General features: G+C 48.9%; 2 protein-coding genes across 18 annotated transcripts in view; both read left to right on the forward strand.

The window, feature by feature from the left end:
- The first annotated feature begins 10,949 nt into the window (after positions 1 to 10,949).
- On the forward strand, positions 10,950 to 11,729 carry LOC142345028 (uncharacterized). The gene has a single exon (XM_075397111.1). The coding sequence runs from the start codon at positions 10,950 to 10,952 to the stop codon at positions 11,727 to 11,729; it is 780 nt and encodes a 259-aa protein (XP_075253226.1).
- Positions 11,730 to 13,838: 2,109 nt separating this feature from the next.
- LOC142344696 (cell adhesion molecule DSCAM-like) overlaps positions 13,839 to 15,156 on the forward strand; it is a 117,733-nt gene continuing 116,415 nt past the window's right edge. For all 17 annotated transcript variants that reach the window (XM_075396542.1, XM_075396541.1, XM_075396546.1 and 14 more), the window contains exon 1: positions 13,839 to 14,878. The gene's annotated coding sequence lies outside the window, so the exon portion shown is untranslated. The remainder of the gene's footprint in view (positions 14,879 to 15,156) is intronic.

The raw sequence follows: 15,156 nt of genomic DNA on the forward strand, positions 1-15,156 counted from the left end.
CACGAGCCAGCACGACCCAGCAGTGCCCGCCATGAGCCAGCACGACCCAGCAGTGACCGCCACGAGCCAGCACCACCCCAGTAGTGCCCGCCACGAGCCAGTACGACCCAGCAGTGCCCGCCACGAGCCAGCACGACCCAGCAGTGCACGCCACGAGCCAGCACGACCCAGCAGTGCCCGCCACGATCCAGCACGACCCAGCAGTGCCCGCCATGAGCCAGCACGACCCAGCAGTGACCGCCACGAGCCAGCACCACCCCAGTAGTGCCCGCCACGAGCCAGCACGACCCAGCAGTGCACGCCACGAGCCAGCACGACCCAGCAGTACCCGCCACGAGCCAGCACGACCCAGCAGTGCCCGCCACGAGCCAGCACGACCCAGCAGTGCCCGCCACGAGCCAGCACGACCCAGCAGTGCCCGCCATGAGCCAGCACGACCCAGCTGTACCCGCCACGAGCCAGCACGACCCAGCAGTGCCCGCCACGAGCCAGCACGACCCAGCAGTGCCCGCCATGAGCCAGCACGACCCAGCAGTGACCGCCACGAGCCAGCACCACCCCAGTAGTGCCCGCCACGAGCCAGCACGACCCAGCAGTGCACGCCACGAGCCAGCACGACCCAGCAGTGACCGCCACGAGCCAGCACCACCCCAGTAGTGCCCGCCATGAGCCAGCACGACCCAGCAGTGACCGCCACGAGCCAGCACCACCCCAGTAGTGCCCGCCACGAGCCAGTACGACCCAGCAGTGCCCGCCACGAGCCAGCACGACCCAGCAGTGCACGCCACGAGCCAGCACGACCCAGCAGTACCCGCCACGAGCCAGCACGACCCAGCAGTGCCCGCCACGAGCCAGCACGACCCAGCAGTGCCCGCCATGAGCCAGCACGACCCAGCAGTGACCGCCACGAGCCAGCACCACCCCAGTAGTGCCCGCCACGAGCCAGCACGACCCAGCAGTGCACGCCACGAGCCAGCACGACCCAGCAGTACCCGCCACAAGCCAGCACGACCCAGCAGTGCCCGCCACGAGCCAGCACGACCCAGCAGTGCCCACCATGAGCCAGCACGACCCAGCAGTGACCACCACGAGCCAGCACGACCCAGCAGTGACCGCCACGAGCCAGCACGACCCAGTAGTGCCCGCCACGAGCCAGCACGACCCAGCAGTGCACGCCACGAGCCAGCACGACCCAGCAGTACCCGCCACGAGCCAGCAAGACCCCAGTAGTGCCCGCCAAGAGCCAGCACGACCCAGCAGTGCCCGCCACGAGCCATCACCACCTAGCAGTGCCCGCAACGATCCAGCACGACCCAGCAGTGCCCGCAACGAGCCAGCACGTCCCAGCAGTCCCCGACCCACGCCAGCACGACCCCAGTAGGGCCCGCCACGAGCCAGCACGACCCAGCAGTGCCCGCCACGAGCCAGCACGAACCAGAACTGCCCGCCACGAGACAGCACGACTCAGCAGTGCCCGCCACGAGCCACCACGACCCAGCAGTGCCCGCCACGAGCCAGCACGAGCCCGCAGTGCCCGCCACGAGCCAGCAAGACCCAGCACTGCCCGCCACGAGCCAGCACGACCCAGCAGTGAACGCCACGAGTCAGCACGAGCCAGCAGTGCCCGCCACGAGCCAGTGCGACCCAGCAGTGACCGCCACGAGCCAGCACCACCCCAGTAGTTCCCGCCACGAGCCTGCACGACCCAGCAGTGCCCGCCACGATCCAGCACGACCCAGCAGTGCCCGCCACGAGCCAGCACGACCCAGCAGTGCCCGCCACGAGCCAGCATGACCCAGCAGTGCCCGCCACGAGCCAGCACGACCCAGCAGTGCCCGCCATGAGCAAGCACGACCCAGCAGTGACCGCCACGAGCCAGCACCACCCCAGTAGTGCCCGCCACGAGCCAGTACGACCCAGCAGTGACCGCCACGAGCCAGCACGACCCTGCAGTGCACGCCACGAGCCAGCACGACCCAGCAGTACCCGCCACGAGCCAGCACGACCCAGCAGTGCCCGCCCGGCACGAGCCAGCACGACCCAGCAGTGCCCGCCACGAGCCAGCACGACCCAGCAGTCCCCGCCCCACGCCAGCACGACCCCAGTAGGGCCCGCCACGAGCCAGCACGACCCAGCAGTGCCCGCCACGAGCCAGCACGAACCAGAACTGCCCGCCACGAGCCAGCACGACTCAGCAGTGCCCGCCACGAGCCACCACGACCCAGCAGTGCCCGCCACGAGCCAGCACGAGCCCGCAGTGCCCGCCACGAGCCAGCACCACCCCAGTAGTGCCCGCCACGAGCCAGCACGACCCAGCAGTGCACGCCACGAGCCAGCACGACCCAGCAGTACCCGCCACGAGCCAGCACGACCCAGCAGTGCCCGCCACGAGACAGCACGACCCAGCAGTGCCCGCCATGAGCCAGCACGACCCAGCAGTGACCGCCACGAGCCAGCACCACCCCAGTAGTGCCCGTGACGAGCCAGCACGACCCAGCAGTGCACGCCACGAGCCAGCACGACCCAGCAGTACCCGCCACGAGCCAGCACGACCCATCAGTGCCCGCCACGAGCCAGCAAGACCCCAGTAGTGCCCGCCACGAGCCAGCACGACCCAGCAGTGCCCGCCACGAGCCATCACCACCTAGCAGTGCCTGCAACGATCCAGCACGACCCAGCAGTGCCCGCAACGAGCCAGCACGACCCAGCAGTCCCCGCCCCACCCCAGCACGACCCCAGTAGGGCCCGCCACGAGCCAGCACGACCCAGCAGTGCCCGCCACGAGCCAGCACGAACCAGAACTGCCCGCCACGAGCCAGCACGACTCAGCAGTGCCCGCCACGAGCCACCACGACCCAGCAGTGCCCGCCACGAGCCAGCACGAGCCCGCAGTGCCCGCCACGAGCCAGCACGACCCAGCACTGCCCGCCACGAGCCAGCACGACCCAGCAGTGAACGCCACGAGTCAGCACGAGCCGGCAGTGCCCGCCACGAGCCAGTGCGACCCAGCAGTGACCGCCACGAGCCAGCACCACCCCAGTAGTTCCCGCCACGAGCCTGCACGACCCAGCAGTGCCCGCCACGATCCGGCACGACCCAGCAGTGCCCGCCACGAGCCAGCACGACCCAGCAGTGCCCGCCACGAGCCAGCACGACCCAGCAGTGCCCGCCACGAGCCAGCACGACCCAGCAGTGCCCGCCATGAGCCAGCACGACCCAGCAGTGACCGCCACGAGCCAGCACCACCCCAGTAGTGCCCGCCACGAGCCAGTACGACCCAGCAGTGCCCGCCACGAGCCAGCACGACCCAGCAGTGCACGCCACGAGCCAGCACGACCCAGCAGTACCCGCCACGAGCCAGCACGACCCAGCAGTGCCCGCCCGCCACGAGCCAGCACGACCCAGCAGTGCCCGCCACGAGCCAGCACGACCGAGCAGTGACCACCACGAGCCAGCACTACCCCAGTGGTGCCCGCCACGAGCCAGCACGACCCAGCAGTGCCCGCCACGAGCCAGCACGACCCAGCAGTGCCCTCCACGAGCCAGCACAACCCCACCAGTGCCCGCCACGAGCCAGCATGACCCAGCAGTACCCGCCCCAAGCCAGCACGACCCCAGTGGGGTCCGCCACGAGCCAGCACGACCCAGCAGTGCCCGCCACGAGCCAGCACGAACCAGAACTGCCCGTCACGAGCCAGCACGACTCAGCAGTGCCCGCCACGAGCCACCACGACCCAGCAGTGCCCGCCACGAGCCAGCACGAGCCAGCAGTGCCCGCCACGAGCCAGCACGACCCAGCAGTGCCCGCCCGCCACGAGCCAGCACGACCCAGCAGTGCCCGCCACGAGCCAGCACGACCCAGCAGTGCCCGCCACGAGCCAGCACGACCCAGCAGTGCACGCCACGAGCCAGCACGACCCAGCAGTACCCGCCACGAGCCAGCACGACCCAGCAGTGCCCGCCCGCCACGAGCCAGCACGACCCAGCAGTGCCCGCCACGAGCCAGCACGACCCAGCAGTGACCACCACGAGCCAGCACTACCCCAGTAGTGCCCGCCACGAGCCAGCACGACCCAGCAGTGCCCGCCACGAGCCAGCACGACCACAGTAGTGTCTGCCACGAGCCAGCACGACCCAGCAGTGCCCTCCACGAGCCAGCGCAACCCCAGTAGTGCCCTCCACGAGCCAGCACGACCCAGCAGTGCCCGCCACGAGCCAGCACAACCCCACCAGTGCCCGCCACGAGCCAGCATGACCCAGCAGTACCCGCCACGAGCAAACACGAGCCAGCATTGCCCGCCACGAGCCAGCACAACCCCAGCAGTGCCCTACAAGAGCCAGCACGATCCAGTAGTTCCAAGCCCGTCCTAGCAGTGCCCACCACGAGCCACCTGCCCCCCAAGGTCACTCAGAGTGCCCTCCAAGGTCACACAAATAGTTCCCAAAGGTCATCAAAGTGCCCCCCAAGGTCACCCCAGTTGACCGCACCTGACTCCAAAGTCACGCAAAGTGCCCCCTAAGGTCACCAGAGTGCCCCTCAAGCTCACCCAAGTTGACCACACCTGGCACCCAAGGGCACACAAAGAGCCCCCCAAGGTTATCAAAGTGCCCCCCAAAGTCACCCAAGTTGACCACACCTGACTCCAAAGTCACGCAAAGTGCCCCCTAAGGTCACCAAAGTGCCCCTCAAGCTCACCCAAGTTGACCACACCTGGCCCCCAAGGTCACACAAAGTGCCCCACAAGGTCACGCAGAGTGCCCCCCAAAGTCACCAATGTGCCCCCCCCCAAGGTGATCAAAGTGCCCCCCAAGGTCACCCAAGTTGACAACACCTGACACCAAGGTCGCCAAAGTGCCCCCCAAAGTTCAATCAAATTGGTCAAAATAGCCCCCCGAATAGTCACTCCATCAACCCCAAAGTTCACCAAAATTGGACCACCTAACCGTATTTTATGACACCAAAAGCCATTAGAGTGGATTGTGAAAGCTCCTTCAGACTGAACCACTTTACACAAACGGCTGCTCTTTACAAAGTTTGAGAAAATGAGGACAAATTTGTCAAGAAAAATAAAAGCGAGTAACGGCAAGCAAAACATCAGTAGCACCGTCAAGCTCTTTAAACAACGATTAAAGACAACGCAGCTACTATTTCGAGAGATCAAAAAACAAATTTCAGATGATCTGGAACCTGAAATAATCTTACATACTTATCAAGAGTTCAAAAATCTGATGGAACAAGCTGAAGCACTTGTTGACGTCATGACGCAATCTGCAATCTGAAAGCACTCAAGTGGTAGAACCTCTCGAAGAAGCGGGAGAACTCACGTCGATGAAAATTGAAATTACGCAAACCGTCAAACAGCACAAGATCACGAAGAGACAGCTTCGGTCGAGAGCAAGCAGTCGCTCATCAGTACATAGCCACCTATCAACTGCTTCCAAAGCTAAAGGTAGAAAGGAGAATAGAAATAATGATAATCAGCACAACAAAACAGTTCCGTTTGGGCACACTTTTGATGCAGCCCAGAACCAAGAAAAAATCGAAGACCAGCCCAATAATTTTGACAACTCGACCAACAGCGTACTTTAAGAGCTGAGAAATAGAAACATTCAAAAAGTTGTATCATCCAATGAGGAAAAGCAGAACAAGGAACAAAACCCAACCAAACCAGACAAAACGTCACAACTAGATCAACCCGGAGTTTCTGATATTTTTCAGCTTCAAGGATCAGGCGATCATAACATCTCAAAAAAATCAAAAATCTTTAGTCTCTAGCCACCAGATAACTACGCCGACAAGTCAATATCATCCTTTCAACGCCTATAGGAAAGCTAACGAGGCCAATTTTGAGCCCTCATACTATCAGTCAATTTTCCGTGCTGATCAACAACAGCAAAATCATTCTCCATTGAGACAAGAAGACCCTAACAGACGGTTGGACAAAAATGTTGACAATAGACTAACTATGACCATTTCCTTGGATCGTTCGCCTACAAGTAGCGCTATGCCACAAACAACAAACGAAGCCTCAGGTCCTCTAAATAATAGCCCTAGTCTTCGACTAACAGAAAAATGCGATCGCGATGCAAACAGCCTACTGCCGAATCAACAAAACACCATAAGGAATTCTGAGATTGAAATAGTGAACATTAACACCAACAGCTATCAAGCGTTCTCAAACACCAACCCTATTAGGACAAATCAAGTCGAATCCAGCAATGAAATGCCGGCTCCCCCTTTAAGAACCAATTGCCCGTATTTCCTTGGGAGCGAAGAAACAGGCAACATGAATCCAACAAACACTTCTCCACTAAGTAAGAACAACTATCAGAAAACAGATCGGCCTTACATTGCACAAGCTAACGGATCAACAGCTGCCAGGGAAATTTTTAGTGTGCCAAATGAATATGTTGCCCCTGGAGCCGTGCCAAATCAACAAAATGTTCTCAACAATAACTTCCAAAACACAACGCTCGGTCGTGAACACTTTTATAACGCGACTGACGCAGGAAGAAATCCTGAAAACCTCGTTGAACAACAAGGTAACTACGCTACAACCCAACCAGCCCTCAATGGTTACTACGCGTATCCAGGCGAATATCAGAACTACCAGAACCACAATCAACACCAGCCCTTCCTTCGAAATAACCACCGCTCGGTCAAGCTCCCAGACATTCGCGTAAATAAGTTTGACGGAGATCCTCTGAAATGGAATGAGTGGTCTAGTATGTTTTCATCAATAATCCACAATAATCGCGACATCTCGGACATTGAAAGAATGAGCTACCTGCAGTCTCTAGTCATTGGTTTAGCAAAAGAAGCCGTATCTGGAGACGTATCTTGTGCAACCCATGTTTATATCACGAAGCGTTGTCGGAACTGGAACGCCGCTTCGGAAACCCGCAGCACGTCGTATCAGCCTTAACAAAAGAACTAGAGCTATGACAACGACCACAAGCAAGCGATCACGCGACTTTGATCAGCTATGCGTCCTTTCTTCGCAAACTGGTTCAAACATTCAACGCCCATGGATTCTATGTCGATTTGAAGTCAACATACTGAGTTCGGATAGCACGGGATAAATTACCATGGTCTTTGAAAATGAAGAGGAGCGAACACTTTGTGGATATCAATTGTACCTTGCCAGGAACAGAAGACCTCTCAATGGATAGACAAGCTAGAGCTTGTGAAGAGCTACAGCAGTCCGCATCACTTCAAAATCAACCGAATGATAACGGAAAACAAACAAATTTTAATCGGCGAGACAAAAATAACCACCACAATGGAAATAACAACCATCAATCCAAGTTCTTTAATCAAAACATAAACAACAACAAAAGATATGGCAACAGAAACTCGAACACGAACGGTAATTTCAGAAAAGGAAGCAAGCCAGTCAACAATAATGGTCACAATATCGTGCGATGAGACAATATTGGAGGAACATCTCAGTTTATGCACAACAGTGGAAGTACTACCTCGAACAACAACCGAATTTCGGAAATAAAATCTTCCAACACTCAGCAAACTAAGAGCAAGAAATGCCCATTAGATCGAGGCGACCACTATATTGGAAAATGTTCTAAAATTTTGCAGATGTCACCATCTTAGCGAAATTCGGAAGTGAAGAAAAATCTGCTCTGCTACAACTGTCTAAGGCCCAATCACAATGCAAAAAACTGCCCATCAAAAGTATTATGTAGACATTGCTCACGCAAGCATCATTCAATGCTACACGATAAAAACTATAGCCCTAAACAGAAACCAAACATCACACAACACGAATTGCCCCTTTGTGAATCGTTCGAAGATATAAATAGCTGAACAAAACCGCCAAGTTATACACCTGTCTTCCCGAGGAGAATCCGAAATCAATTGTCAATGATACCCATCAAACTATTTGGACGCAACGAGCACTTCGAATGCTACGCGCTATTGGACAGCTGCAGCACAATCTCATATGCTTTCGATCTGATGGTTACAAAATTGAATGCACCACAAACAAGCTCGGAAACGGCTTTGAACGTCTCAACAGCTTTTGGCGACTCTTCTTTGGAAGCAAAGCTAGTACAGCCTGACATCGGGCTTTTCCGGAGCCAACGACCATTGTTCCGTCTAAACTACGTTTACTCAATAAAAAATTGGCACTTCGACGAAGCGCCCGTGACACAGTTAAATGAGGTATGCAGCAAGTACCCACAACTACAACACATCAACTTCCCGCAATTGGAAAACAACAAAATCCAAGTCCTGCTTGGAATTGATGCAACACAGTACATACTCGAGCAAGAGTTCTTGCAGGGTCCTAAAAACACCCCGTTTGCATTTCGCAGTCTACTTGGATGGACCATAACAGGCCCCATTAAATTTGACAATGACAAACCCGAAAAAACAAACTTTCTGTCAGATAGTTTTGAGGCTTTTGATAGGGAAAAGACTTCTTCATCAGAAGATGATGAAGACCCTTTAACCGAATCCGTGACCAGTTTCTGGAAAATTGACACATCTGGAAAGCAAAATGAAGACGAAGTTTCCCTCTCCAAGAACGACCAAAGGGCAGTCGAAATACTAAACAACACAGTGAGACATACAGGAGAAAGATATGAAATCGGTCTCCTGTGGAGAGAAAAAGTTACCCCTGAGAACAATTACCCGTAGCAAAAACTCAAGTCCAACGCCTTGACAAAAAACTCAAGAAAGCCAAAACCTTGAAAGATATGTATCAGAAAACACTCGACACTCACCTTGAAAAAGGATATGTCAAATCAGTGACTTTCGGTGACACTACGCCCGATCGGGTCTGGTACCTACCACACCATCCTGTTACAAACCCCAATAAACCGGGAAAGGTGCGCCGGTGTCTCAAACGCTGCATCAACATTTAAATCAAATTCACTGAATAGCATTCTTCTCACAGGACCCGACTTAATAAACAATCTTATCGGGCTCTTACTTCGATTTAGAGAAAAACCTGTTGCTATCACGGCTGATATTGAAGCCATGTTTATGCAGGTCGGCATTATGGAAACAGATCAACCCTCCATGACATTTCTGTGGCCAACTGAGCGAAGTATAAACCAGTTCCAGTACACCCGCCTAACTTTCGGCGCTCAATGCTAGCCAACAACAGCAATTTTTGTACTTCAAAAAACTGCAAGCGATTTCTCACCAAACCAGGCCGTTAAGGATTTAGTCTACAACAGTTTTTATATGGACACTTTTGTACACTCGTTCGAGACAATTCAAACGGATAAAAATAACACAGCTCTGCTTAAAAAAACGCTTTCGAAAGGCGGGTTCAATTTGACAAAACTTGTCTCAAACGAAAGATCCGCTATACAAGATTTTGACGACAGCAACGAAAACGACAAAAATTGTCATCGAGTGCTTGGAGTTCACTGAAATAAGTCAGCTGACAGATTATTCCACAAAAAAAACAATCAAAGTTTGACAACAACGGTGACAACTGTTCAATCAGGAAATTTCTGTCGCTAATCGCCTGTCTTTTTGATCCGTTAGGCATTATAGCCCAGCTAGTAATTACACTCAAGATTATTCTACAGGATGTATGGAAAGAAGGATTAGCGTGGGATGACCCTTTGCCGCTCGAAACACGGATTTTGATCCAAAAATTGATTGACAAATATCAATCTGCACCACCTATTGAACTTCCTCGCTGCATAAATCCCAAATCATCAGCAAATGAACTACATGAGCTCCATATATTCAGCGACGCCTCGCAACTAGCTCATGGAACTGTAGCTTATATAACAATTTCTTCAGAAAATGACGTTTCATGCTCGTTTCTCATAAGCAAAGGCAAGGTTGCTCCGAACAAGCAGCTCAGAATTCCTAAAATGGAGCTCCAGGCCGCAGTTCTTGGAACCCGCTTAGCTAGGTTCATTAAAACCCACCAAAAAATTTTGTTCAAGGAAACCGCCTTTTGGTGTGACAGCACAGCAGTCCTAGCGTGGATTAAGAGCACGGACAAGCTTAAAGCTTACGTGTCCAACTTGTTGCGCGAAATTCACGACACCTCATCATCTGATAGCTGGTATCACATCAGTGGCAAGAATAACCCAGCCGATCACGTATCTCGCGGTATTGATTCAGATGAGCTGCCAAAACTTTGGCTAACTCCACCCTCGTTTTTGTTTGAACCAAAAGACAGCTGGAACAAGATTCTCAGCGCGGAGAAAATAAACGTCACAACAATACAACAACCAGTAAAAGCCATCATTGACGTCGACAGATTCTCGAAGTGGACCAAGCTACTCAAAGCAACCGCACAAGTCTTTCGTTTCCTGGACATAATTAGAACCAAGCAAAAAAGACCTCTCAAAAGTTTAGATATTGAAAAATCGAGAAATCATCTGCTCAAAGCGTCACAACAGAACTCTTTCGGTACTTCAATCTGCTTACTGAACCAGAAGAAATCTCTTCCAACGAAAGACAAACTTCTACAATTTTCCCCGTTTCTCCAAGACAACATTTTGCGTGTTGGCGGCAGAACCAAATGATGTACATTGTGTTACAACACGAAACGCCCAATTATTCTAAAAGCAAAAGAGTTCATTACCCGGCTCTTTCTAATCAAATGCCATGAAATCTGTATGCATTTAGGAACTAAATATGTGAGGAACTATGTGCAACAAAACTTTTACGTGTTAGGTCTTCGAGACGCCCTTCGCAGTATCATCTACAGGTGCTTTGATTGCAGACGATTCAAAGGCCAAGGAGTTCAACCACCTATGGCGGATCTACCCGGCATCAGATTTCCACAAGACCAGTCTCCTGTAGTTTTTACAAACATGGAATCGACTATATTGGCCCCTTTACTGTTATTCAGCGGAACAAAGAAGAAAAAGCTTATATCTGCCTCTTCAATTGTCTAGTCACACGAGCTGTGCACTTGGAAGTGACAGAAGACTTAAAGACAACCCCTTGCATGACGGCCATCCGAAGATTTATCGCCAGACGCGGACGACCTCGACTCTTCCTGAGTGACAATGGTAGCAACTTTCTTGGAGCCAGAAAACACATACGAAGACAACCCCTCAAACTTGACCATGATTTCATTAGACAGAAACTAATGAACGAGTCTGTCGAATGGTGTCTAAACCCTCCTTCTGCTTCTCATTTCGGTGGGGTGTGGGAGAGGCTCGTACAAATTGTAAAACGAGCTCTTCTCTTGAATCTCGGATCTCCGAAGTTGACATGGGACGTCTTCTCCACCATTGTTATCGAAACAAAGAGTCTTGTCAATGCAAGACCTTTAACACACGTTAGAAGTGACATCGAGGACGAGGACCCGTTGACAACCAACCACTTTCTGATCGGTAGAGCGTTTCCCAATGTCTCAGCGTGTGTCTTCAAAGAGATTCCAACAATCCACACGAAGACGTGGACCCAAGTGCGACAACGCCTCGAAGCAATCTGGAAAAGACTTCTAGAAGAGCACATTCCAACCCTGAACACAAGGAAGAAGTGGTTAAAGCCTGATGCCAAGTTGGAAGTGAATGACGTCGTTTGGATTTTGGAAGAATGGACCCCAAGAGGAATTTGGCCACTGGGACGCGTGACAAGGACGTTCACCGGCCCCGACAAAACAGCTAGATCATGTGAAGTAAAAACTGCTTTAGGCTTCTTATCCCGACCAGCTGTTAAACTTGCACATATTTTCCCAAAAACACCCCCGGCAGGTTGTTATCGATGTGATAATTCTTAAGTATATTTTGCCGCCTAAATGTTGTAAACTTGATTTCTTCGACAAGTTTGAATCATAATCATCGAAAACAAGCTGAACAAAGGTGCACGTGGCGAAAAAAAAGAAATGATTGAATAAAGAATTTGAAACAAGGATCCTATTTTTGAAACAACAAAACCCAAGGAATTGAAGAAGAAAGACGACAATGGCAACTCCCCCTGACCGGGACTAGATGGCCATCGTCAGCTGCCTTGATCTGATATATGGTCGAGCAGACCGTTTGGCCATATTCTGTAACTCTATGTTCATTAAAAAAACATCAAAAGGCAACGCCGATGGAAACCAGTTTTTGCATTGATATCTCCGAAGAGTTCGGGAGATTAGTATTACCTTTTAGAAAGCTATTTTCATAAGTTTTTGAAGTTGTTAATTGTATTGTAAAAATAACATTTTTTTCTTGTTTTGCTAAAAAAAAGACATCAATTAGTTTAGATTAAAGGATCCAGACTAACCTTTTTTTCAGGACCAATTATCACATTAGTATTAATTTTTACAGCAACTCCCATCCCTCTTTTTAAAATATATGTTGTACTCTTTTTAAATTGTTTCTCTAATTTTAATTAGATTTTCAGCAGCAACAACTATTTTTTGCTAAGTGCCAGAGCTCTTGGAAACGGCAGAGAGAATATCAAATTAGATCTCGTCGCTGATTGACTTACTTTCTGTCGCAACACAAAAATTTTTGGATGAAATTTTTACTCACAAAAACAGTGGCCTCAAAGCAAGGATATTGGAAATCTAATTTCGGCTAATTTTTAGTTTTTTCATTAGTTTCAATAAATACCGAATATTTAAAGAAATTTCTATAATCTTGTTATCGAACCGATCGTTTTTATTATAATAGCTTCAGTTCAAATCAGCAATGGAATCCTTTTCGCTGGCTTCTCTGAAAAGTCTTGAAGTATCACTTCTGTTGTCTCTCCCCATTTCTCCGCATCATTGATTCGTGACCCAGACTGTATCAGCTGCATTTCTCAGCACCCCTCAACTATTTTTAGGTCTTGATCAGTACTTATCCAGTGAAATACACGTCTTGAATTGACAAATCAGTACTTATCACCTCTTATCTCATGTCTTAAGACTTGCGAAGACATGTCAAGACCTGCTCAAGACTTTCCAAGACTTAAGACTTGATCCAAGACGTGCCAAGTTTAAAAAGTGACTTGCTAAGAACTCTATTGCAGTACTGATCCAAGACTTGCAATTTCACTGAATCAGTACTGATTAAGACTTGTCGTTCAGTCAAGGACTCCACTCATTGGTCGAGACAACCAGGGTTAATGCTGGCAATATATGTGATTTCATCTTTTGTCCAATTGTAACACTCTAACAATCGTTTTTGATTTCTACAGTGTCATAATTATACTAACGTTCTTCGTCATGAACTTAGGATTCATAGGACTCATATTTAGGTCACGTTAAGAAAGTTGTGTTTAACTTTTAAGCACTATACTGTCTTTCTTCTCATTATTTTGCGCAAAAAATAATTTAAACCTCTAAAAAGAAAAAAATGAATGTCATTTTGGTGATTACAATTTGCCAAAAGATGTTTCATTTTTATAGTTATTCTACTTGTTAAATCTAATAAGCTGCAGACAAAAATACTTAAATATTGCAGCAATTTCCTATTTTTCATATCCGGGAGGCTAACTCAGAACTTTAACTAAGGCAAATTTAATAATAGATGAGTGCTAGAAGGCCACATAATGACATAAATCGAGCAATCAAGAACTTCTCACGTGAACGCAGCAAAACAGGTGCTAGGGCAAGTACGTTTCCCCCCTTTTGTTTACTTGTTTACTATTTAGTCATTTAATGCAAAACTTGATTTTCGCTATACATCCCCAGTTTATATTCAAAAACAGTTTGTAAATATTTAATAAATTTCAGGAGCGCCGTTTTCATGTGAACGTAACATTTTTTGTCTCCATTTTATCACGCATAGTCTGGCCTTTGCTTTTCTGAAGACTGTTTCAACAATTTTCTGTTCACCTGTTTTCATACTTTTCTTACTGCGTGCTTGAAAATTATCTTGCTTTCTAAATTTTCTATTATTCGTTAATTATTCAATATTGCGCAGATGCTTTTTGTTCAATCTAAAATTTTTTCGTCTTTTTTCACCGTTTTATCGAGATATTCGAGTTGAAAATTCCGTTGTATTTTTGCAATATGAGATGCTTTCAACTTCATTTTAGAACAGATTATTATCGATGCGCTTTGCTTCTTTTTTGCCTGGCCTTTCTTTTTAAATTCAAAATAATAGATGAAACAAAAAAGTGAAAAACAGCGCATAGGAGAATAATTGTTATTGTTTACTATTTTGCCTCTAGGCTATAAAAGAAGGTCCTGCGTGGAATCGTAAAATTTCACACTTTGAAGCAGGGATAATAGGTGAACGCTTTACGTCGCGACTTAATTCATCTGTTCTTTTACGTTTAACATCCCGGATTTTAATCATCGCATAATTGTTTACCTGTTATTAACAATAAAAATCACCCTGTAATATAAACTGTGCTCAAAAATTACCGAAATTTATTTCACTTATCCATCGATTTGTTCATATATGTGTGTATATTTCCCAAATTTTTCGGCCCGTTTTTGGCGAATATTAATAAGATATACGCTGTAGCTTAAGTATCATTACCATAACCTGTAGTTAATTGTTCCAAAATTATTACTTTAATTTACTTTTCGGCCGGCTATTGGTCAAATTTTTGAACGTAAACTACTGAAGCTTGAAGTAATTTTACATTCACCGAAGTTTATTAGCTAGCTGATTACCATTTTTATTACTATCAAAAAAATTAATTTGATTTGATCGGAGCGTAATTACGGACTGTGTTGTAAAATGATTTAACTTTTATTTACGTTAATTGCATTCAAATGTTGATTAAATAAACATTGATACTTACGCATTGTTGTTACTTGTTTACGACTATCTTTGAAAAATACGTGCTAGCAGCAATTAAAGGAAAATTATTGACATCACAATTGACCAATGCGCTTTTCGAGATGGCTTTTGAATTAAAGTTGGGCAAACTATGTTTGATGGTTTTATTGATTTGAAGAAGCTAACTTTGATACAAGAGGGCGGCATATCAGACCTTGAGGTAAGAGTATTTCAGTTCAGACTGTGTTTCTCGTCGTGAATACTTTAGTTTCCCCTTCTATTTAGTGAATTTTCCTATTTGGTAATAAAAAAGGGTATTCTTTTGCATACTGCGGTTTTGTAAAGATCCTTTTCATTATAAATTTATATAGATCTTATCAACTGCAGAAATTTGTGAACAGCTAGCAACATTGTTTAATTCATGATTCATTTCAAAATTAATAATTCCTAAGACGAAAACTGCTATTCATTTCAATGAAAATTGTTCCTCATTGACTA

The sequence above is a fragment of the Convolutriloba macropyga genome, chromosome 8 (assembly GCF_964194025.1).
Source record: "Convolutriloba macropyga chromosome 8, txConMacr16.3, whole genome shotgun sequence".
In the NCBI taxonomy this organism is placed as follows: domain Eukaryota; kingdom Metazoa; phylum Xenacoelomorpha; order Acoela; family Convolutidae; genus Convolutriloba; species Convolutriloba macropyga.

Bases quoted from the DNA above. Each gene is read 5' to 3' on its own strand.
- LOC142345028 (XM_075397111.1), top strand. From the start codon at position 10,950: ATGACGGCCATCCGAAGATTTATCGCCAGACGCGGACGACCTCGACTC.